The following is a 23,888-nucleotide window of genomic DNA, read 5'->3' on the forward strand; positions in this document are numbered from 1 at the left end:
TATTTTTTAGGCACAGGCCTTCTTATTCCATGTAGTAAAAACCTGTTTTAATCCACCTAGTGGTGTAATGATGCCTTTTTCATATCAATCATACTATCATACATAATACTGTGGTATTCTTCACAATAATTTTCTTCGATTCTTCAAAAGAATAACCGAAATCGGTTTGTTTGACCGTCTACTGATAAAACTATTAATTGGAAAAGATTTGAGGTCGATTTAGAAAACTTTTTACGGTTTTTCGCCCTTTCCAGTGATGGTATACAATTTTTAATACACTTTACCGGATCGGATCCAGATGAAAATCAGGAATTACGTATGGAAGCACAGGACCTTTCATTTGAACCTAAGTTTGTGAAAATCGGTCGCGCCATCTATGAGAAAAGCAAGAAAACATATTTTAATTTTTTGCACATTTTACCCCATAACTCCGGAACCGGAAGTCGGATTCAAATAATATTCAGGAATTTTGTATGAGACCTTTCATTTGAATTAAAGTTTGTGAAAATCGGTTCAGCCATATCCGAGAAAAGTTAGTGCAAAAAACGTTACATACACACATACGCACATACACACACACATACACACACAGAGATTTTGCGTACTCGAGGCCTCCGAACCTCGGTTCAAAAGTCGGTTTTCACAGTGATTACATAACCTTTCTATATGATAAAGGCAAAAAGTACTTAAAAAATGACATATTAGAGAGTGCTAACCTGGTCGAACATAACACAAAGTCGTGTTTGAAGTTTTTATAACATCCTAAATATCTTTATTTATTGTAAAAAATCTGCTCAAATTCTCCTAAATAGTGGTGTAACGGTGCCTTTCTTACATAACTCATTCTTTTCATAAATATTGCTAAAGGATTCTTCAAAACACTTTTTATTTTAATTTTTGAATAAAAACAAAAATGTTTGTTTGGTCATAAACAACAATTTCAGAGGAATTCTTCGTTTTGCCTTTCTCATATAAAACAGCCATGCAATCACTGTGAAAACTGCAGTACCGAGTGTCATATACGCAAAATGTCTGTGTGTGTATGTATTTGTGGCTGTGTATGTGTTGGTATGTATCAAAACTATGCACCTGTATTTCTCTTATTCCGCTTTACCGATGCTGTTCAACTTAACAATTCAAATGAGAGGCGCTATAGTTTCATAGCCTGCTATTGAATTTCATCCGCATCCGACTTTCGGTGCCGGAGTAACAGAGTAAAATGTGCAATCAATGTTAATAAAGTGCACTCGATTTTCTCGGAGACTGCAGGACCAATTTTCACAAGCTAAGATTCAAACGAAAGGTCTTTAAATCTCCTATAACCCTATCGAATTTATTTATTCATTTATTCGTCAAACAAATATAGACTACAGACAAACAAAGTTACAATGGTTTCTTATATGCTATACATAATTTCTACGATTTGGTTTCAACTTTTCTTTTATTTATTTCCTGGACATAGTTAGATCGATTTTTTGGCAGTTTTCGTTATAAAAGCGCATCATTTGATTAACAGGATTATTTTTGGCATAATTTGTTTTATATTTTTTTTCCGAGAATATTTGACGACTTCTGTGATGGCGACTAGGAGCATAATATTTTAGTTGTGAAAGTAATGATTCAGATTGTACTCGTTGAGAAATAATGTCGTTGATAAAATAAAGCATTGTAGCTTTGCGGCGTTCTTCGAGTGCTGGTAAGTTTATGAGCATACAACGCGCTTCACGCAGGACCATTTTTTACAAACTAAAGTTCTAACGAAAGGTCTTTAATGTCCATAGAACACTATCGAATTTCACCCGGATACGAACTCCCGATACCGGAATTACAGCTTGAGCTTGAGCTTGAGCGACCACCCCTGGTTGCTTCTCCGTTACTGATCGGAATTAGCTGAAATTGTACAGGGAGTTTTTAGATGATCCGACCTGGGACTGATAAATCATCCTTCAATGTACATTTTCTGGTAATCCCAGAAATCATTGAAAAGTACCAGCGCCGGCTAGGCCCGAACGTAGATCGTCTAAGGAATGGGAAGGGATGTTAGTCCAACACTTGTTGTTACTAGAGGCCGTATATACTACTGCGCACTCCACAAGTGTCACGGGAGAAGGATATTTGTTAGTAAAAATTTCAGTAATGGCAGTATTCACGCGCGACTCAGTATGTTCCGGTTTCAAGATGTTCGGATGCACCACTAAACTCACTGACTTCCCGAGTGAATATCCTATATTGAAGTCCCGGGAAGTCTTGATTCACAGCTCTTGTTCGAGGAAACTGAAGAAAAATTCGCAATACTATCGCGTAAAGAATAAAAACTTCCCTATTTTTTATAAATGAAACCACGTGATAAAAAATAAACGAGCGAATAGGATTTAGACAAAAAAATTGATTCATTGCATTGAAATATTCTAAACAGTTATTGAAATATTCTAAATCATTTTAAATCACCAAACAAAGGTCAACAGATTTCACACGCGTCTTGTTTCTTTATTATTACCGCTTTATTATTTTAATTATTTATTAAAATTATTAATTGGTTATATTGGTTGATCTGGACAGCCGACTACCGAGGAAAATATTAATTTACTGTTTGAAATATTAATATCAAGTGTTTTTTACTATGTATTCAATATACCGATATATGTTATCTCTGTTATTAACTTTGTAATATAAACGGATTTGCGCAATGGTTGATTTTTATCATTCATTTTATGATCCTGAAAGACAATCAATAACATGGAAGAAGAAATCATTCCTAATAAAACTTTTCTCCGAAGCTAGACGGAAATTGATAGGTTGAATAAAGAGATAATTAAGTAAAATAGAGTAATCAGCAGTGAAACATTAAAAATATCTGATAACTGAAAGGAAAAAGAAAATCCTGCAATGGTCGCCTTTTACGACATGGAAGAAGGAACCCAGTGGATCTATTCTTGGTTCATTTTTTTCCGCCGTATTCCACACGGCATCTAGGCTGGTACTGTCCGGAGAGAGCTAATAGGTACTATCAATCTCCTAGTGAACCCCAGCCCCTAAACTCCCGGTACCAGAATTACAGGCTGATAACTTTAAAAATTTCGTATTTATACATGACTATGAAAAATTGAGCGAAATACTTTCAACCTGCCGTATTAGGTAGATCTAGTTTATTGATGACCAAAAACATTGATTTTGGATATAGCCGATTATCGTTCCCGATTTCGGAAGTACCTAAAAAAGTGATCGTGTAGTTAGCTACGGGTTTGAGTCCCGTCTCTGCGGTAACATTTTTGCGGTTTTATTTACATTCGCATGTCATTTTTCCAATCTGTTTTCCCCGTTTGATACCGATCAAATACGATACGATGGCCAAATTACGCGTCAGTAAGCAGTATTGCAGTGGTTGTTGTAGTCGAAATGTATCGTAACTGATGAATTAAAACGGATACAAAGCAGATCTTAGGTTTGGAGTTTTTCGTTCGCAAGTTCCTGTCAAATGCAGATTTGGAAGCGTCGAATTTGAAGCATTTGTACATAACGACCGGCACCATCAACGGCCAAATTTGTGAAGAAAAATGTCTCCAGAAGCGGATACCCTCTGGTGCCACATAGTTTGCCACTCTGTTTTGGGGGCAACTGGCATCGTGCCACTATTCTAAATCGGTAATAGAGTGATACGAAGCCAACGATATTGTTTATTTGTCAACGGAGTCAAATCCGTCAAATTCACCAAAGCTTCGGCCGATAGATTCGGCGTCCCGGGTTGGCGGTTCATTGCTACTTTTCCTCATTTTCTCTTATCTTCATTTATATTTTATTCAAGTGATAGCAAGACGCCTCGGTGCTTGAAATTTTTAACGCCAAATTAAAACCTTCAAGCCGTCCTTCAATCAGAATGAATGGTTCTAGACTGTCTCGTTCGGAGCCCGCTACCGGCGTATCAACGGTCGCACTTTGGCACATTTCGCTTCTCAAGGAGTCCTCCAGTGGGCCTCTGGAAATGCAATACATAATGTATGAGCGATGGCACCCTCCTCTGTTGAGCCACCCTGGCTGGCCGTCCCATTTCCGGTTTGAACAAACGTTTTAAAATTTAACCAGCTTCTTTCGCCGCCCCACCTATCAGTTCACTGAATCCGAACGGTGGGGAAGCAGAAAGAGGAACCGGATGCAATTTCGAAACGACGTAGATAAACTCATTAGGCTTTGGCTCGCAGACTCTCAGTTTGTTAACATAATTTATGGATGCCCCCGGGGAGTGAGAAGTAAATTGTTTCCCTTCGACGTGAAAGGATTAGACACGGTACTTGATGAGAAGGTGGTCTGAGTAACACAAATCCAGTAGTAGGGGGCCACTCTGCAGACGGAGATCCGTTTCATTCATGAGCCATTTGCAATTAAAAATAATGCTATGAAGCGGTCTCGAGCAGCGCAGCAATAATTAATTTTTCCAGTATGCTCGATTGTTCAGCGAAACCGGAAATTGCCACGTATTGTTGGATGTGTGTGAAGCTGAGCAGATTCTTAAATTAAAATTCCGATAGCGGAGAAAGGGGTACGATATTTCTTCGCTGCCATAACAAGCATCCCAACGAGGATAATGTCTATCTAATCGTATAATATATTATCATTTATTTCTGCCACCATCCCAAAAGTTTCCACTTTCTGAGACGAAACATTTCCATCTAAAAGAACGAACAAATTCGTCTACCACTGCTGCTGCTGCTACTGCTTCTCAGCATATGCTGGCTAATCCAATTTCCTATCGCTACACTAACGTCACGGCAAACATGAACTTTGTCGGTTATCTTCTCGTTCAGATCACTTGCAAATAAATCATAGCTATATTCCCGAGCATCTTTGCAGCAATCCTTAGAACGGAAGCGATTTTTTGCATGCCAAGGGTCTACGTCCTTCACATCAAGCATTCAGCTCACTTCCAATGCTAGGAAATCCCGCCGCATGTGCTGGCAATTAATGTGATAATCATTTTTCTTCCGGCATCATTTTTTTTCCTCGATCAATCGACTCGCCGCTCGCCATCCAGTCAATTTCCGACATCCACAGGCACTCAGCAACGGTTAGCATACATCCTGCAAGGCTGCTTTACCCACAAATGGATGCTTCTAGACTTTCCTAGGTTAATGGGCTCAATTTGGTTCAATTAAGTGATGGAAGAGATTTCTGATGCCAACGGAGCCCTCCAGAGAATCACATTCGAACCGCCTGAAGAGTGTCTCAGGTTCCAATTATCAAATACGAAACTGTAAAATTTCTACTGTATCCCACTGAGGGCCCCAGTTCGCCTCGAATGAAATTGTTTTTTACAGCAAAGGATACAAAATAAAGTAAATAACTTTCATAACCGGAAAAACAGCACCGGCACCGGCAGAGATAGGCTAAAAGAGCCACAAGAACAGCGGACGTTAAGTGCTCTGGAAGGCACGAGACAAGTTAATTAAGCCTCAAGCTCTCGCACCTCCAACGGCTGCTGCCGGGGTGTACAAGGGAGGGCATGAAAAAAAAAATATTACTACAAAAGCGAGAGCGAAACAAGAGAACACACAACATCCGGTTCCGTTTTCACTTCCAGCAGGTTTGTTTGAAGTGGAAAATTGCGGGGGAACCTTGTTGTGCAACTTCCACGTGGCTAAAATCACAATGAAGGACCCTCAGGAAAAGAATTACAACACTCACAACTAATGAGTGCATTGTTGTCGCAAACATGCGATCGAGCAAACGGATGTAGGGTGTTTGTATTAATGAGTTGATTACATTACATTGTTAGAGAAAAAATAATCTAATTGAAACATTGTTTTTTTTTTGGTCATCAATTATGCAACAACCAAAGATCTTTTCATTTTGCAAGGAAGATTGTTTAAATTAATTATTCTTGTGTTCCACTATTCGTTTAGTCGCTTCACTCTTGGTCGATATGAAAAATAATAGTCAACAAACATTTTCAATTTTCCCTTTCAAACTTTAATAACTAAACTATCATTGTCAAACTGAACTATCACTGATTAATTCCTCGCCTAGCACACACAAACATCGTTTAAGAGGTAATCGTAAACCTCCACAAACATAACTCCCGAAGGATGCTTATTGCGAAAAACTGAAGAAGTATAAATTGGTCTCATTTTAAATTTTCCGAGCCGTTAACCATCTCTAGCTTCCTGGTAAGCAAAGCAAAAGATAACCAAAACAGCAGTGGAAAAGTTTGTTCCGTTTGATCTTCTGCCGAGTGCGAATTCATCATTATGAATTAACGCTACGAGTTGGTGGGAGCGACATACTCAAACACAGCCGAGACCACCACAATTATTTTCAGACGCTTTCACGGGGTAGGAAAATGAAAGTCAAAACAGGAATCAAAATTGGTAGAGGTGAAAACTTTCGTACTCTCTATGCAAATTAGCTGACGCTTCGAGCTTTCTGTCGCTTTTGGGTTCGCCTGCCAAATAAAATGGGAAAAGTTGCTCAACCGTGGTTATCAAATCGGTGAAAGTGGGCTCCCAAATGCATTGTGCTCAAGATAACTAAAGAGAAATACAAACACCAAAGTGTGTGGCAACCATAAACAACAATGATGAATTCTAATAACTGTCGAGCGTACTCAGCACATGACGTGTGAACTTAACATGGAATTATCGAGAAGCGATTAAACTGATAGTAATTAAAAATTTTAGAGAAAAAGAGTTATGAGGCAGAAGAATTAATGAACGAAAGTGAATAAAGAGCAGAGGAACCGGAAAGCAGAAGAGCAAAAGAACAAAGAGCAAAGTATTAGTAGAGCAGAAGAGCCAAAAAGCCGATGAGCTGATTAGCCGACGATGAGCAAAACAGAACAGAGTACCTGTTAAAGTTTCTTTCATTCTTTCAAGAAAAACATTTTTTTTCCAATTATAGAAGCCAGTAGATCTTTCTGACCCTATGTGCAGGGTTGGGGATCAAACCTTGGTGAGCTGCGTGAAAGGTATCGACTAACCCATCACGCTATACCCGTCCACTAAGAAAAATAAATGTTTAAGCTTCAGCTCGACGCATACATTTCAAAAGGGCCAAAAAGCAATTGACAATTGTTATTCTTTGGTTTGCTTTCTCTTTTTATTATATCTGCGTTATTATACCAATATTCGTAAAATGTCTAGTACTTTTAGAAAAAAGCAAATATTCGCCTTAGTTCTACACAAATAAACAAGTAAACTAAGAGAAACTCTAACTGCTTTATGTGATCTTTTGAAATATTCACGTTGAACTCAGCTTTTATTCCTTTATGATTCTCCTCATTCTTCTGCAAATAGGATTAAAGCACTAAAATTGATCACGATGCCTGCAACATAAGAAATATTAGAAATTTCCTTCTGCGAGTAGAAGGTAATGAGTTTGCTTACTTTTACTGAATTTCATAATGTAGCCCTACCTATTTCTTTGTTTATCTTTCCCACCATCGAATAAGGCTGATTTCATTTGTCCCTATGTGACAGTACCAGAAGAGCAAAATAACAAAGAGCAAAGGAGCAGAAGAGCAAATGAACAAAAAAACAGAAGAATAAAAAACCAAAGAGCAGAGCCGTTCTTCTCTTTCTGGCCGTTTAAGCAAGAACACAATTGCTGCCCTGTAATACTTGATGTCATCAAGTAGATATAGGATTATAGGGTTAGTTTTAATTATTAGTCGTTATTGTTAGTGTTAAGCCTTATTTTAATCTGTTGATACAAAATATAAGGAGGTTTTATGCCTGCTGGAGAGAGACTGCCAAATTTCATCTCCATCGTACTTTTCCCTGCTCCCAAAATAAACAAATAAACAGACTAGGAGCGCAGCAGAGGTGAAAAATAGAAGAAAAACCTATTTTAATGCACCTAGTGGTGCAATGATACCTTTCTCAAACCATCATAAATATTACTTTGGAGTTCTAAAAACAACTCTTCATTAAATACAAACAAGAAAGTTTGTTCGAACGTAATCTAGTAAAATCTGCGGATCAAAACACACTATAGTTCCGGAACTGGAAATATTATCCACAACGAATTCAGGGGTTCTGTATGAAACCGTAAGCCTATTCGTTTGAATACATAAGTTTATGAAAACCGATTTGGCCACCTATAAGATTTGCAGTTTTTGACCACTATTTCCAATACTTCCGAAACCGAATTTCGAGGACCGGAATAGCCGAAGTTGATTCGTATCACCAGCAACAAATATGACCTACAAATTGTAACAGTTTTTAACCTCATTGAAAAGAGATTTTGCCTCTCTGGCTAGTCAGTAGTTCCTGAACCGGAAGTCGGATCCAGATGAAAACCAGGATTTTTTTTAATTATAACATCTTCTACTTAACCCTTAGTTCATGAAAATTGGCAAACCCATATAAGAGAAAATAGTCTGAGTTTGAAAAACCGTCTACTAACAATGACTAACAGTTGGAATAGTTTCGAGTTCAGTTTATAATTTTACCACTGTTTTGACTTCGCCGCTTAAAGTGATGCTGTTTCCTTTTGCCTTTCTCTATAGAAAGGTATTCGAATTGCTGGAAAAACCGACTTTCAAACGGAGCTCCGGAGACCCATAGTGTTATATACAATTCGACTCAGTTCGACGAGATCGGAAAATGTCTGTGTGTGTATGTGTGTGTGTGTGCACTTTTCGAAGATATGTTAACGCACTCAATTTTCTTAGAGATGGCGGAACCGATTTTAACAAACCTACGCTCGTTTGAAAGCTACTGTCGGGCCATTGATCAAGTTCAAAGATCAAAGAGCTGTGACTTTTGGTTCCGGAGATATGATGGTATAAGTGACGTAACCGACAAAACGCGTTGTTTATTACCGCGTAAGTTTCTTGGAGATGGCTAAACCGAATTAACAAACTTAGATTCGTTTGAAAGTTATTATTAGGCCATTGATCAAGCTCGAAGATCAAATAGCTGTATTATTTGATTCCAGAGATATGATGATATAAGGGACGTAACTGACAAAACACGTTTTTTTACCGCTCTTATATATATATATATATATATATATATATATATATATATATATATATATATATATATATATATATATATATATATATATATATATATATATATATATATATATATATATATATATATATATATAATGGTGCCAATATTTTTTAATCACCTCTAATTACGTAAAGCGGTAGAGCTCAAAAGTTTAAGCACCTCAAAAAAAGTCCCCAAGCAAAATTTGAGTTAAATCGAATATGGGTAAGGCAGTTAAGGATTGAAAATTTTCGATATTGAAAAATCCTCGTACACGGAACCACCCGCGATCCCATTTCAACCAGAATATTAGTTGATTTTCTGAATTCGATTGGTTAAAATTTGGTACAACTAATCGATTGTTGTTTTAACTAAACTGTCATTTTTGTTTTTCGATTAGCAGAAACGATTGTTAAAACAACTAATTTAACTGTTTGAAAAAAATGCTGTCAATTAGTGAGGACACATACCTTTCAATTTCAACAAATATTTTAGTTGAAATAACTGGTGTTGTTATTGAAACAAAATTCTGTTGGTTGATAAATAAATCGCTTTTATTTGTTTCAGACATTGCAAATAGTTGAATCAACTCGAACAATGTTATTGATTTGCGAAAATAATCAAAATATACTTACTGATACACGTCATGATCTATTTGAAACAAGTTCGGTATGTTGAGATTCATGAAATAAATATCATTGTTAAAATATAAACAGTATTTTAACCACCGATCACTGCTGATTTCAAGTGATCTTAACCGAGGAATAAATTATCATTACGAAATCAGAACTGATCTGATCTCTAAGTGATTTTGATTTTTGTATGATCATGATCATGTCAAGTCGAGATCAGTAAAGATTTAAATTCTAAACAAATACTTCTGATTCGAACTGTTTCCGGCATTTGACAGCATTCAAAACGACATATTTTTCAACTACTTGAATATATGCTAATCAAAAACCATATTGGTTGAATCAAAAAGAAATTAGTTAAATCAACTATCGCAAAAATCAAAAACTGCGATATCGCAACTTTATGATCGAAGGGTTCTCCGTGTAGTACATGAAATTTCCGAAAACGAAAAATTTTGTTTTTAGTGCTATCTCAAAAAAATATTTTGTGAAAAAATCGATTTTCTGGGACTTGGAAAAATTTTGATATTTTTTTGTCGAGATGACACTAAATCTCGACGTTTCATGCAATTCTAAGACTCTTGGCATCAAACATTGTTTTTAGATTTCGGAATTTTGGCGGTTTGGAAGCTTTTACACTTATCACCCTGTAATTCCGGAACCGGAAGGCAGAACCGGATGAAATTTCACAGTAGTTTTTATGACAATATGAGCTTCAATTTGAATCAAAATTTGTGGAAATCAGTTCAAGCATCGCTGAGAAATCGAAATTGAGTTTTTTTTTCTCTACCTTCGGTGCCTTCAAAACAGGAAATGGGAAACTATTAGAGAAGAACAGAAGAACAGAAGAACAGAAGAACAGAAGAACAGAAGAACAGAAGAACAGAAGAACAGAAGAACAGAAGAACAGAAGAACAGAAGAACAGAAGAACAGAAGAACAGAAGAACAGAAGAACAGAAGAACAGAAGAACAGAAGAACAGAAGAACAGAAGAACAGAAGAACAGAAGAATAGAAGAACAGAAGAACAGAAGAACAGAAGAACAGAAGAACAGAAGAACAGAAGAACAGAAGAACAGAAGAACAGAAGAACAGAAGAACAGAAGAACAGAAGAACAGAAGAACAGAAGAACAGAAGAACAGAAGAACAGAAGAACAGAAGAACAGAAGAACAGAAGAACAGAAGAACAGAAGAACAGAAGAACAGAAGAACAGAAGAACAGAAGAACAGAAGAACAGAAGAACAGAAGAACAGAAGAACAGAAGAACAGAAGAACAGAAGAACAGAAGAACAGAAGAACAGAAGAACAGAAGAACAGAAGAACAGAAGAACAGAAGAACAGAAGAACAGAAGAACAGAAGAACAGAAGAACAGAAGAACAGAAGAACAGAAGAACAGAAGAACAGAAGAACAGAAGAACAGAAGAACAGAAGAACAGAAGAACAGAAGAACAGAAGAACAGAAGAACAGAAGAACAGAAGAACAGAAGAACAGAAGAACAGAAGAACAGAAGAACAGAAGAACAGAAGAACAGAAGAACAGAAGAACAGAAGAACAGAAGAACAGAAGAACAGAAGAACAGAAGAACAGAAGAACAGAAGAACAGAAGAACAGAAGAACAGAAGAACAGAAGAACAGAAGAACAGAAGAACAGAAGAACAGAAGAACAGAAGAACAGAAGAACAGAAGAACAGAAGAACAGAAGAACAGAAGAACAGAAGAACAGAAGAACAGAAGAACAGAAGAACAGAAGAACAGAAGAACAGAAGAACAGAAGAACAGAAGAACAGAAGAACAGAAGAACAGAAGAACAGAAGAACAGAAGAACAGAAGAACAGAAGAACAGAAGAACAGAAGAACAGAAGAACAGAAGAACAGAAGAACAGAAGAACAGAAGAACAGAAGAACAGGAGAACAGAAGAACAGTTCGAATAGAAAATGGTAGAATCGCGACATACCATAGACTTGGGTGCCTCGCAGTGATCAGATGTCTAAGCCCGACTCTTCTGGTAGAAGGTAAAAGCTATGTGTGTATGTATGTATGTGTGAATCCACCATCAGTTCAAGACATTACCAGTATATGCGGGTAAACTTACTGTAGATCCGAATTTGATTATCAGATAGCGTTCATATAACTGCTGTTAAGAAGGCTAAAATGGGTTTTGAAGCTCCGGCGCCTTCCAGCAAGAACATCCGGCCATATAATAAAGAATTTCGCTGTACCAGCTTAGACCCGCCTGATGGTTTGTTTGTTAGAAGTGTGCGTCTTACTCATTTCAGACCTTCAGGGAAAAACACAAAGCTTCCCCCACGTGACTCAGGTTGGCAATCCACTCCATCATCCAGTCATTCATTTGTAAGATACCCTGATGCACTCTCTGCCCCTCCCCGTTGTCGATATAATTGAGCATATTACAACATAATATAATATAATATAAAAAATAATATAAAAAATATAATATAATACAATACAATATAATATATCACATCCTAATGCAATACAGTATACTACAATCTAATATAATATAATTCAATATAACATGATATAATATAATAAAACTACAGAGAACAGACATCCAAGCTAGTACAAACTTTTTAAAAAAACTGTGTAAAGCATACAAGCATCCGTTAAAAATCACCGTTGCACACGACTTTGCACGTATGAATGTATGTTGGATATCTGTTCTCTGTGATATAACATAATATAAAATAATATAATATAATATAACATATGTTAATATAACACAGAATAATATAATATAAAATAGAACAATATAATATAACATTACACAATATATTCTAACAATATACTATAACATAATACAATATAACACAATACATATACTTATAATATAATATATTACAATATAATATGATATAACGCAATGCAGTATAATACCATCACCAAGGGAACGTGCCATTTGAGCCAATTTATTCTGATAATACCATACAACATAATATAACATAACAGAAGATAATATATGAAATAATGTGCTATGATACAATGTATAACAGTTGATGTCGCATTGTAAGTTATGCTCTTCTTTCGTCGCAGTACTACAGGAAATACAATATTGCTTTTTTAATAATAAAAATAGTAATAATAATAATATTAATAATGATAATAATAATAATAATAATAATAATAATAATAATAATAATAATAATAATAATAATAATAATAATAATAATAATAATAATAATAATAATAATAATAATAATAATAATAATAATAATAATAATAATAATAATAATAATAATAATAATAATAATAATAATAATAATAATAATAATAATAATAATAATAATAATGATAATAATAATAATAATAATAATAATAATAATAATAATAATAATAATAATAATAATAATAATAATAATAATAATAATAATAATAATAATAATAATAATAATAATAATAATAATAATAATAATATTAATAATAATAATAATAATAATAATAATAATAATAATAATAACAATATGTAATACGATGTAATATAATTCAATTCAATATATTACAAATATTGCAACAAACAACAGATTCACATGTTGCAATATACTATGATCAATATTGTACTCTAGGATGGGCTTTAACCTACAAGCCATTTCGCACCCTCACATTCTGCTACTAACGCAGAAGGCGATAGCACCCAGTCGACGCCGTTCTATTGCCCAAATGTCATCATAAACAATCGGGGAGGCATGAGATAGGAACTTGTGAGGACTTAGTTATCTACCATTTGACGACCTGGTAGAAGGTAAAAGTTAAGTCGCTAGAAAATGATATATTATGATATTTTCCTTAACTGAACCTTTCAACTGTAAATTTGCTTAAATTTCGTAACTAAACAACAAAACTAACACAAGTTCCACACCTAGGAAAAATCGTGTAAATTTTCGTCTTCTGAGACCAACATATACGAGCGTCAAAAATGACTCATTTTTACCGTAGATCTAACACATATTTAAGGCATTCTGACATATTTGAAGCACGTAAATTTACACGTCTCCTTTAAAAGTAGTGTATGTTCGACACATATTGAAATCATTCTTGTAAAGCTCAGTCATTTTACGAATCACGTTCTTTTGAATTCAGTCATATGTGGATTTGCGTCACCTGTAAATTAATCATGTTCTACTATGTACTCAACGATAAATGAACTGGATTTACCTTGCTCATGTTCAGACATAATTATCCAAAAAGTAGGTTCAGCCTAGTTAAACCTTTTCTAGAAAAAAACGGTTCAAACATAAACACGTCCACGAAATGACAAATCGCTCGTGGTCGGCTTTTAACCAAGGTAATTATTGGTGGCAATCCGAAAAAAAATCGAATATTGATGATTGATAGCTCCGTAATTAAAAGGCTAAATTAACGAATTGAAATAAAAATCCCATATTGCCAATCCCATTTTTTCAAATTAATCGGATAGCCTTCAGTGCTTCACTCAAAATTAAAATACCCGCAGTTTTGACCGCGCTTGTCAATGACAATAAATTAAAGTAAACCCAATTCCGGATAGGAAGGGATTTCATCCGCAACGATAGCAATATTTGTAGATTCAACCACCAGCTAAATCGTGCAATTTGGTCGGAAACCGACCGACCGTATGTCCACTATTTTCCATCGAATGCGAATCCATAAATGGCAACACACGCTCATAAACCATCCGATGGAAATGGGTCTAGTCAGGAAAAACCGAGAAGGTTAAGCACCTTTTTGCTGCCGGTCTGTCGAAGACTGTCAGATTTATAGGTTCCACAAAAACCGCATACAGATTGATCATTTCACTGTCGGTTGCATTTTATGACCGTGCAATAAGAAACACTCACTCCTTCGATGGGATCTGGCCGGGGTCTAGTCGGCTTGGGAACATCCAGAGAAAGTTCGCCCTTCGCCTCCCGTCGTGGGACATTTGATGCTGATGTCAACGGTGATGTCCATGAAGATAGCACTGCACTGTTGGCCTGGTTTGGCCCTTTTCTGCCATGGCCCTTTTCTGCCATGTTGTGATCGGTCAGGCTTGGTTGTGGTTTTCTCGTATGTGTAAAAAGGTTACGTAATCGCCGGTAAATTAGGAGCTTGCTAAAGCATTTCAGATCCGGCGGGTGTTCAGTACAGAGAGATTAATAATAGTTCTTATACACCATTTCAAGGCACTTTGTCGCACTGCTGTCGGAATACCAGTTTCTTGAGGAGATCACCGTTCCCATCAAGTAGTAAGAACTGACCCAGATGTTAGGTGGATTCCGTATTCAAATTGAAGACTGACTGGAAGCAAAATGCCGGATGGTAGTCATCGTTAATGGAATGGTTGCATCGGTATGTTGTAAAATTGTCGGTTCAAAGCTCTTCCGAACGAAACCTACCAGTCTGCCTCACCGGATGTAAGCTTGGTTCATAAATAAATATGACATCGTAACTTTGATCGGGCTGATGGAGCAGAGGCGTTTAAGTTTGATTCGCTCATAAATGAGTACATCTGCGTGTTCCATTTTGCGTGAGGGTGTGCACGTTATTGCGGAATGTATGATTAGAAAGGCAACGGAAGCTGTCATGTTGTTGAAATACTGAGTTATGATGACTGGGAATTATGTCTTGGAAGTGAATATCACTGTCCCCGCACCAAGCGACCTGCGGGCTATTATTGGACTTGTCCGGACAGACCAGTTTATGGCTCGTAAATACACGACAATAGAGATGAGAAAACAGATGGGCATGTTGCTCAGGAACAAACAAATAAATGTCTTTCACAGGGATGCGTTGAGAACTGTGTTTATCATGTTTTTAGAGAAATGCAACAAATGTTCAATCATGAAACACTATCCCCCTAATGCTACCTACCACACTACCTTAAAACATCAATATTTAAAATCGAATCACTAGTAGTCACCAACGCAATAAACCACGAATATAAATTCAAACCCCGCCCGGGGAGTAAACGACATTCAGCAAACTCTGACGCGAGTGACAAACTCGATTGAAACAGTTTCATCGCACTAATTGTCCGTTTGTTGTTCTGTATGTCGTTTCATTTCAGGCATCGCTGCACCATCGTCCGCACCGTTTTCATCGCCACGGCAATCCGCCGCCGCCAACGCCGCCATGTCACCACCATCCTCGCCAACGGGAACTGCAGCAGCACTGTCCGGAATCGGTGGTGGCAACAGTGTCGAGAAGCCTTATTTTGACGATATCAACTCGCGCAATGTTACGACCCTGGTGGACGACACCGCCGTGCTCAAATGTCGCGTCAAACATAAAGGAGACCGAACGGTGAGTGGTTATAGAGAGTGTAGATGTACGGTTCCACGGTTCTGGTGAGCCGGTTGTAAATTTACGAAACGAAAGTACCGTTTGCCGAAACGGTGATACAGTTTCCGCTAATCTATTGAATTCGCTTGGAACAGAGACATACTCATTGGAACATTGACGAGGATTCACTCTTCGAGCATTGGGCTATAAATTTGAACATGTTATGACTCTGCTCTTGGTTATCAGCATTTGATTTTCCTGCCAGTAAATTGACTCTTATGATCTTTTCAATTGCCATATTATGTGTCAGATAAGTCATAGCAACCATACTGTTCACTTTCGAATTGACTATATTTCATTCATACCTTTGACTGGATCGATAAAATTCAGAATTTCGTTTCAATTCCTTTGATCTTCATTTACATTTTCATGCCTAGATAATTCACTGCAGTAAACATTTGCTTTCATTTTATCAAAAGCAGGAGCAATATGTTTTTCTCCGAATAGTTAATAAACTCTTTTTGAACACAAAACAAATTCAGTAGTTAAATATATGAAAACAAATTCTATTTTCCATTTCTCATACAGCAAGGCTATAGCCGATCAGAAGAGAATATCAAACGAAGACCATATTATGTCATTCTTTTCAGAATAGCTGAATAGTTTTATTTGGTATTGGTTTGGATGAATTAAGAGCCGAAATATCAGAACTGAATAGAACAATCTTACACCATCCATACCAGATTCATAACAAGTTGAGCTATTTAAGATACCAAAACAATACCACAAGAATATTAGTTTATACCCTATTTCTTTCTTGATGTCTTTTTGTACCCAATTTTGATTACTACGATTTAGTCACAAACTTACTGTATTTATAGCCAACATTTAGGCGTATGAGATTTGTCATAAAAAAAATTGTGGGGGAGGAGCTCAATTGCACATTTGAAGGTGAAATAAGTTAGATTTATATTGAACATGTTTGTTGAAGATGAAACAGTTTCGAACCTACGCTTTTGAGAAGTAGAAGTCGGTAGCTTCAACGCAAGGCCGTGGCATCCGAATGTTAGTGAGTGAAAATACAGCCGCACCTCTACGAAATTATAATGTTATTCTACGTCACCCATTTTGCGGTACACTGCAGTAATTTCGAATGTTTCGACAGAGTTCTGGAATCGACAGATAAACGAAGTTTTTTTGTACGGATTTCTTAATTATTACGGCTTTTGAAAAAGAATAAGGTTATCCTTTTCAGCAGAAAAACACATATAACTTTATGACAAGGAGATATTACACACCATGAATCGACAATACAAAGGGAGAAACTATTTCAAATGTTCATGGTACTAGCATAGAGTAAGACCCGTTCCCAAAATACACATTTTGTAAAGACTGAACAGAATATATGTTAACCGGAATCCTTTTGTCTATTCCATTTCAAAATAGGTCTTAAAGGAAACACTAAGAGAGAATCATGTAAATTCACGTCTAAATTTACTTAAATTTACAACCAAAAGCATGTACAAATTTATCATGTCACTAAATTAACTTAAAACTTTTAATATGTCAATATCGGATGAATACTATTAAATTTAGAAAAGCAGTTTAAGTATGTATATTTGAATGCAGAAACCAAACACGGACTTAACACAACTAAAATCGTTTAGAAAACATGTATTTTGCGAGAACCGAACAAACATTTGTATCGAAAGAACGAGTTTAGTTTTGACCGAATTTCGATGTGAACGAAGAACAATGTTTATTTGTTACGGGGTCTGATCCACGCTGCGCCCTTGAACGACAGTCGGCCCAAAAGTAATCGGATAAAAGCATTTGTTTCGAAAGAACCAGCTAACCAGAAGTTATAGACCGGGTTTTGCATACAGTATTTTTGTCTGATTCTAGAAATGAAGATGTTTTACAACAATTTTTGTATTATATATACGATCTGAGTCTGTTTTTTACACCCAATATTTTTACCCGGTGTTTGTATTTAAAAATATTTAAACAAGTTTTTCATACTAATTAGTAAGTGTTCGATTTTTGCAATAATCTACCAATTTACATTCGCTGATTATTGTGTTTTGCCATTCTCATATAGAAAGGTTGTGGAATCACTGTAAAAATTGACTATTGATCTTAGTGTCATATAACATATTCGTCATATTCGTCGAGATCGGTAAAGTCTGAATGTGTGTGCACAACAAATTGAGTGCACTTTCTTTCAGAGTTGGCTGAACCGATTTTCATTAACTTACATTCATATAAAAGATCTTGTGAAAGATGTGATACAATGCTCACGAATTTTGGTTGAATCCGAATTTCGGTTACGGAGTTACAGGAACATAATCGCAAAAAAATTGATTATAAGGGTACTTTTCATAAGTGACCATGTAGAGAGCTGCGTTTCGCTTGAAAATTGATCATTTATTTCTCTAGTTACTAGATCTTGCTGACAGATCACCAAATAACCGGTCCCCATTTTCGCAAAATGTCATTGTTTTTTATATGTGTAGAAATTTAAATTGGAATTTGAATTTCAATAGCGTGTTTCTGTGCATGACGCTGAATGAACCTCTTTTATTTCACCTAGTGTAATAGGTGTAGGTGTAATGTTACCTTTATCATTACCATTTTACGCGGTAGTTTGAAGTTCCGGAGACCGGAACGAGTATGGCCGAGACCACTATTTTGCAACGTCAATTTATGCGACGGTTTTAAATTTTTGACACTTATCACCCTCCAATTCCGGAATCGAAAGTCTGATCCGGATACCGGATTGCACAGCTTTTGAAACCATAAGGCCTTTTTTTAAATCTACGTTTGTGAAAAAATTTCCCACCATCACTGAGAAATCCTATGAACGTTTTCGCCACTACTTCCGATGCTTCCAAACCAGAAACCGAAGAATGGTAATATCGAAATAAGTTTATATAGCCTCCAAATAAAAAGGTCTGCTAAATAAAAAGTCTACCAATCAATTTTATGTAATGTAATGTATTTTATTTTATTGTTATTTAATTCCATCTGACTAAATTATATAGAATCATTTCAAACTGTTAAAAATTTTCCACTCATTGTCCCACTCATTGTATTTTAAAAACTGAAAGTCGAATCGGGATGAAATTTCAAGAATTTTCCATGGAATTACAAGGTTTTTTGTGTACAAGTTAGTGATAATAGGTCAAGCCCGCTATGAGAAAATAGAGTGCAATTTTTATTTATGTTTTGAACAAATTCTACAATAACTCCGGACCGAGATGAGTGAAACCTTTATTCTATTTTTGCGGTTTCCGTCGGATCTAAGTTAAATTCTTTGGCAGTCGATGGGACCATAACAACTCTCATTTGAATATAAGTTTGTGAAAATCGGTTCACCCTGATGTAGAATACTTACCAATTTCTGCGGATGGTCAAATAAACACAACTTTTTTAGCGTAAGTATTTCAAATAACAACATATATCAAATAATAGGGGGTCGACCCCCGCAAAAAGGATATCGACCCCAAGGGGTCTATATTGACCATTTTGGGAATCCCTGATCTAAACGAACTGAGTCGAATGATATAGTTCTTCAATTGTGGAGGATTAGTTTGTTGATGGACGAAAATTCCGAAGTGGACTAAAATGAAAGGCTTTATGAACTCCATAGGTTACTACTGACTTCAATTGAGATTTGACTCTCGGTTCCGGTATTACAAGATAATGAGTTTTTAAAATTTCAAGCTCTCATATAGGCAACAATAAAAAAACTGTGAATATTTTCTAAATTTGACTCAAAAAGTAATTTATTAGTTGATACCAAACGATTCGTCTTCAGTTCCCGGTTTCGGTTGAACCGTTTTGAACGAATTTTTTTATAAACTCAATAAAATCAATATAATATATAAGGAATGATTTAGGTTTATCGAACATTTTTGATTATTATTTGATTCCGACAATGAAAACCTTTAAATTGATTTACAAATACCAGTTTGTAGATCTTGTTAGTTGGTGACCAAACAAACTCACTTTAGTTCAGAGCTCTCTATGATCTCCATGGCAGAACTGATTCTCATTAACTAACAAACAAACCGGATTTGCTCTCCGGATACTTATTTCAATTACTCAGTGATGGCTTAATGGGTTATATACCTTACGAGTCGAGAAAAGAAAACCAATATTTTGAAAACTCTGGGAAGTGTGAAAATGATTTTGTTTTTCAATTATTCAAAACGCATCGAAAAGTACATATTTTATATGCTTGTTAAAAAAAAATTTATCGTTATAAGTTAAAAATTATAAATTGTATGACCCCTGACGTAAAACGCTTTTTGTGTGAGCACGATAGCTGAGCTGAGCTGAAGTAGATCGCCCGTAGTTGCACTTCGTGATTGACCGCATGAGTGGAAATGTACAATGAACCAAGAAAATGAAGCTTGGTAGCAGAGATGGCATTTCACCAGAGTGATACACGCTGGAGTCAGATTCTTGTCCACACCGAGGATGCAAAAAACGAAGCACCGCACAAAGAGGAAAGCGCACTTCTTCTCAGTATCGAATAGACAGCATTTGAGTGTGTGCTTGTGGTTAAAGCAGCTGGCGCGAGTGAAACACATTCTCTTCGCATGTATCGCTCACACGCGCTCTCGTCTAAATACACCCAAGTGACCACTGGCGCGTGATGGTGAGCGAACACTTCTGTGAACTTCAATTAATAGAGAGTAGATCTGGCCTTGCTATGAAAAATTTGCAAGGAAACCCAAAAATTTTACGATAAATTGTTTTATTTTGCTGCTTTTGCGTGTCCACGCTTCTTCTACGTAAACCATACAGCAGAGTGCTCACCGGCGTGTACACCTCTGTGAAAGTATCTGCATCCACCTCAGAGAATTTATTAGCTAATGCTCTAGCACTTTGGTGCGATTCAGTGGAAGAGGTAAAAGGAAATAAACAAACGCACTCATGATGCGTGCGCACTTTATACAACAGTGGTGTATAAATGTGAAAGAGAAGAGCTCTCGTTGAAGTTGTCAGTGCGAGGGGAGAAATTTTGCTTGCTCTTCGTCACACAGAGGAGATAGACATCTCTGCTTGGTAGAAGCAGATTATTTTCACTGTACATACCCACTCACTCCTAACTTTTTATTATACGATCAATAACGACGCTGGCTACGACCAAAGGCTGTGCTACTGAGGGAAAGGAAGGAATGTTAGTCCGATAATCGTTGATTCTAGAGACCGCGGGTACCACTGTATCGCCACGAACATCACGAAATAGGAGATTTGTTAGTAGGGAGGGGAAGAGATTCGGATATGTTCTGGTAAAGAATTTGATCTAAACAAAACCTGATTTTCGATACTCAGGAGAAATATAATAAATAAGAAAAATATAAAATATCTCCAAGGAACGATCTCACCAGTATCCCTTTTCTCCCACTCGCTCTGCTGTCAACAACGCAAGATGAAACACGACCACTGAAAGAATAAAATAAAAACACTCGCGAATGGATCCGCTGCAGACCAACCCTAGATTTTTAGTCTGAATAACACGGTCGACTTGTAAACTTTCACACATTCCATAGTAATCCGACAACACCGACAATGACATGCAGGCGGCGCTTCGATCGGTTAACAGGTTAACATCGTTGTATTTTGGGGAAGCAAATTCACAGTATCTACCGCATCTTTAGTTTCGCGGATCAATATTATTCAATAAATAGCACTCTCACTACAAAACACATACTTGTCACACCTGAATTATCACTCAAAATAACTATTTCAACCAAATTTTTAACTATATGTACCAAGCAACACATTGAAATTATACTTTTTTGAGAGCAGCACCAGGACACCGCATCGCACTTCCAGTGATGCCAACCAGCATTGCCCGTAAAATGCTTTTTGTGTGAGCACGAAATCCCATGGTATATAACCCATAATCGATTTTCATAACTTTAGATTCGCCTTACAGTTCTATTCGCGACTGTTAAATTATATCTGAATCCGTCTTCTGGTTTCGATATTATGTGGTTATAAGTGTTATAAATTTCGAAAACTTTAACGTGATGAAGAGAGCGTAAAAATTCTTCAAAACTGTTAAAATACATCAATCTTTTTTGTTACTCCCGATCAACATATCGTATTCGATATTTGATCTACTAAGAGGCCAGATTTATATTAGCAGTGGCTACGAAAATAGCTTTTTGTTATAAAATTGTTACGACTTGATGATCGGAATAGCTATAGAAATTTCCTTCGACAATGCCCGATTCGAGCTCCAGTCCCGGCTATATCTAAAGAAGTGATCTAAAATTTTGAATTTGAAACATCATTACACCCCAACGTAGATTAAAATAAGATCCTCTACGGGTATTGCGGTCGATATTAGCAGGCGTACATTGGCGAACATTGATTGCAGATAATGGATAAGAATCTTTTATTGTTGTTGACCTTAGTTTCTAATGCACTGGAGTTGCATGGAGCGGGTGTAGAAGAAGTATCGTTATCCGTGAATGTAGATGTCTTCCTGTTGAGTTTCTTGCAAGACCTACCATAGTGTACAGAATTTTGAAAATATTGCCATGTAGCAAGCTGATTGTCGTATGAAATAAGTGATTTACATGGAATCTTTGTGTCCTGACCGACATTCGCATAAGAAGGTCTACTTACTTCTTTCAGTGCTTGCATAACAATAGTACGCCATTGATGATATCGGATAAAAAATTTTCCACAGTTCTTTTTCTATGCAAAGAATTTTTCCGTACTGATTCTTTGAATGAATTCGTCAATAACGGCTGAAAGAAAATCGTGCACTCGTAATTCTATGGGTTACGTATACTGGTATGTTGTACTTGATGTTATCATGTGCATCTTTTTTTATATAAAATTTTTTAAGTTCGCGTACAAGCTTTACGTGGACGATTGAGCCATTTTTCTATTAGATAAAATATTTTTTTTACCAATGGATCTCGTTGTCACTATTTTTTACAGAGAGAGAGGAGCTTTCATTTTTATCTTGCGATGATTGAGGGGCACTTTGTTCGTGGCTCGTTTTGTCATCCAATGCCGCATCGGTGGTATCGTTGTTGGTTTCCGTTTTTTCTTCGTTTTCCTTGTGATTCGCAGTCTTGGGCTCGTTTTTAGTTGCTGTAGACGCGCCTTGTTGTAAATTATTTGCAGTTGCTGGTTGGTTCCGTTTCAGTGCATGGTTTGCCGTAGTGTGCAGGTTGCTCACCAAACTGACATGTAATCAGTTGATTTTCATATGTAATCAGCGTTTTACATGGATGTATCCCGTCTTGATCACAAATGATGTAAGATGGAATTGTTTTACGTAATTGCATACGTACCACCCGCACGCCATTCCGGATACCCAGGAAAAAATTCCGCCATACTTCCCTTTCGATGGAAAGAACTTCACCGTACTGCGACATACTTTCCCGAACGAACTGATCGCTGGTCTGTGAGGGAAGGTCGTGCACGCGTACTTCTATGGCATTGTCCAACACAGGGATTTTATATTTAACATTAACATGATCTACACTGTGCACCCCGTTATTAATCGAAACAAATGCAATTGAATCTCTTTCACGCAGAGATGGCATTTCACTATAGTGATACACCAGGGAGTAGGTTTCAATTAAACACTGCGGATACATTTGCTCCGCTCCACACAGAGAGGAAAGCGCACTTCTTCTCAGTGTCCAGACAGACAGACTTTGAGTGCGTGCTTGTGTTGAAAGAAGCTGGTGCGAGAGAATAACATTCTCTTCGCACGAATCCCTCTCACGTGCTCTCGCTTAAATACACCCAAGTGATCACTGGCGCGTGATGGTGAGCGAACACTTCTGTGAACTTCAATTAATAAAGGGTAGATCTGGTCTTGCTATGAAAAATTTGCAATGAAAACTGAAAATTTAACGATACATTGTTTTATTTTGCTGATTTTGCGTGCCCCATGCTTCTTCTCCGCAAACCATACACCAGAGTGCTCACCGGCGTGTACACCTCTGTGAAAGTATCTGC

The 23,888-nt window shown here is 36.6% G+C and overlaps 1 protein-coding gene across 5 annotated transcripts in view; it reads left to right on the top strand.

Annotated features, from left to right (window-relative positions):
• Window positions 1-23,888, top strand: part of LOC131431647 (uncharacterized) — a 499,018-nt gene that overhangs the window by 263,910 nt on the left and 211,220 nt on the right. For all 5 annotated transcript variants that reach the window (XM_058597479.1, XM_058597484.1, XM_058597480.1 and 2 more), the window contains one exon: window positions 15,667-15,902. In XM_058597479.1, the coding sequence (XP_058453462.1) occupies window positions 15,667-15,902 (236 nt within the window). The remainder of the gene's footprint in view (window positions 1-15,666; window positions 15,903-23,888) is intronic.

This window comes from Malaya genurostris, chromosome 2 (assembly GCF_030247185.1).
Source record: "Malaya genurostris strain Urasoe2022 chromosome 2, Malgen_1.1, whole genome shotgun sequence".
Classification (NCBI taxonomy): Eukaryota; Metazoa; Arthropoda; class Insecta; order Diptera; family Culicidae; genus Malaya; species Malaya genurostris.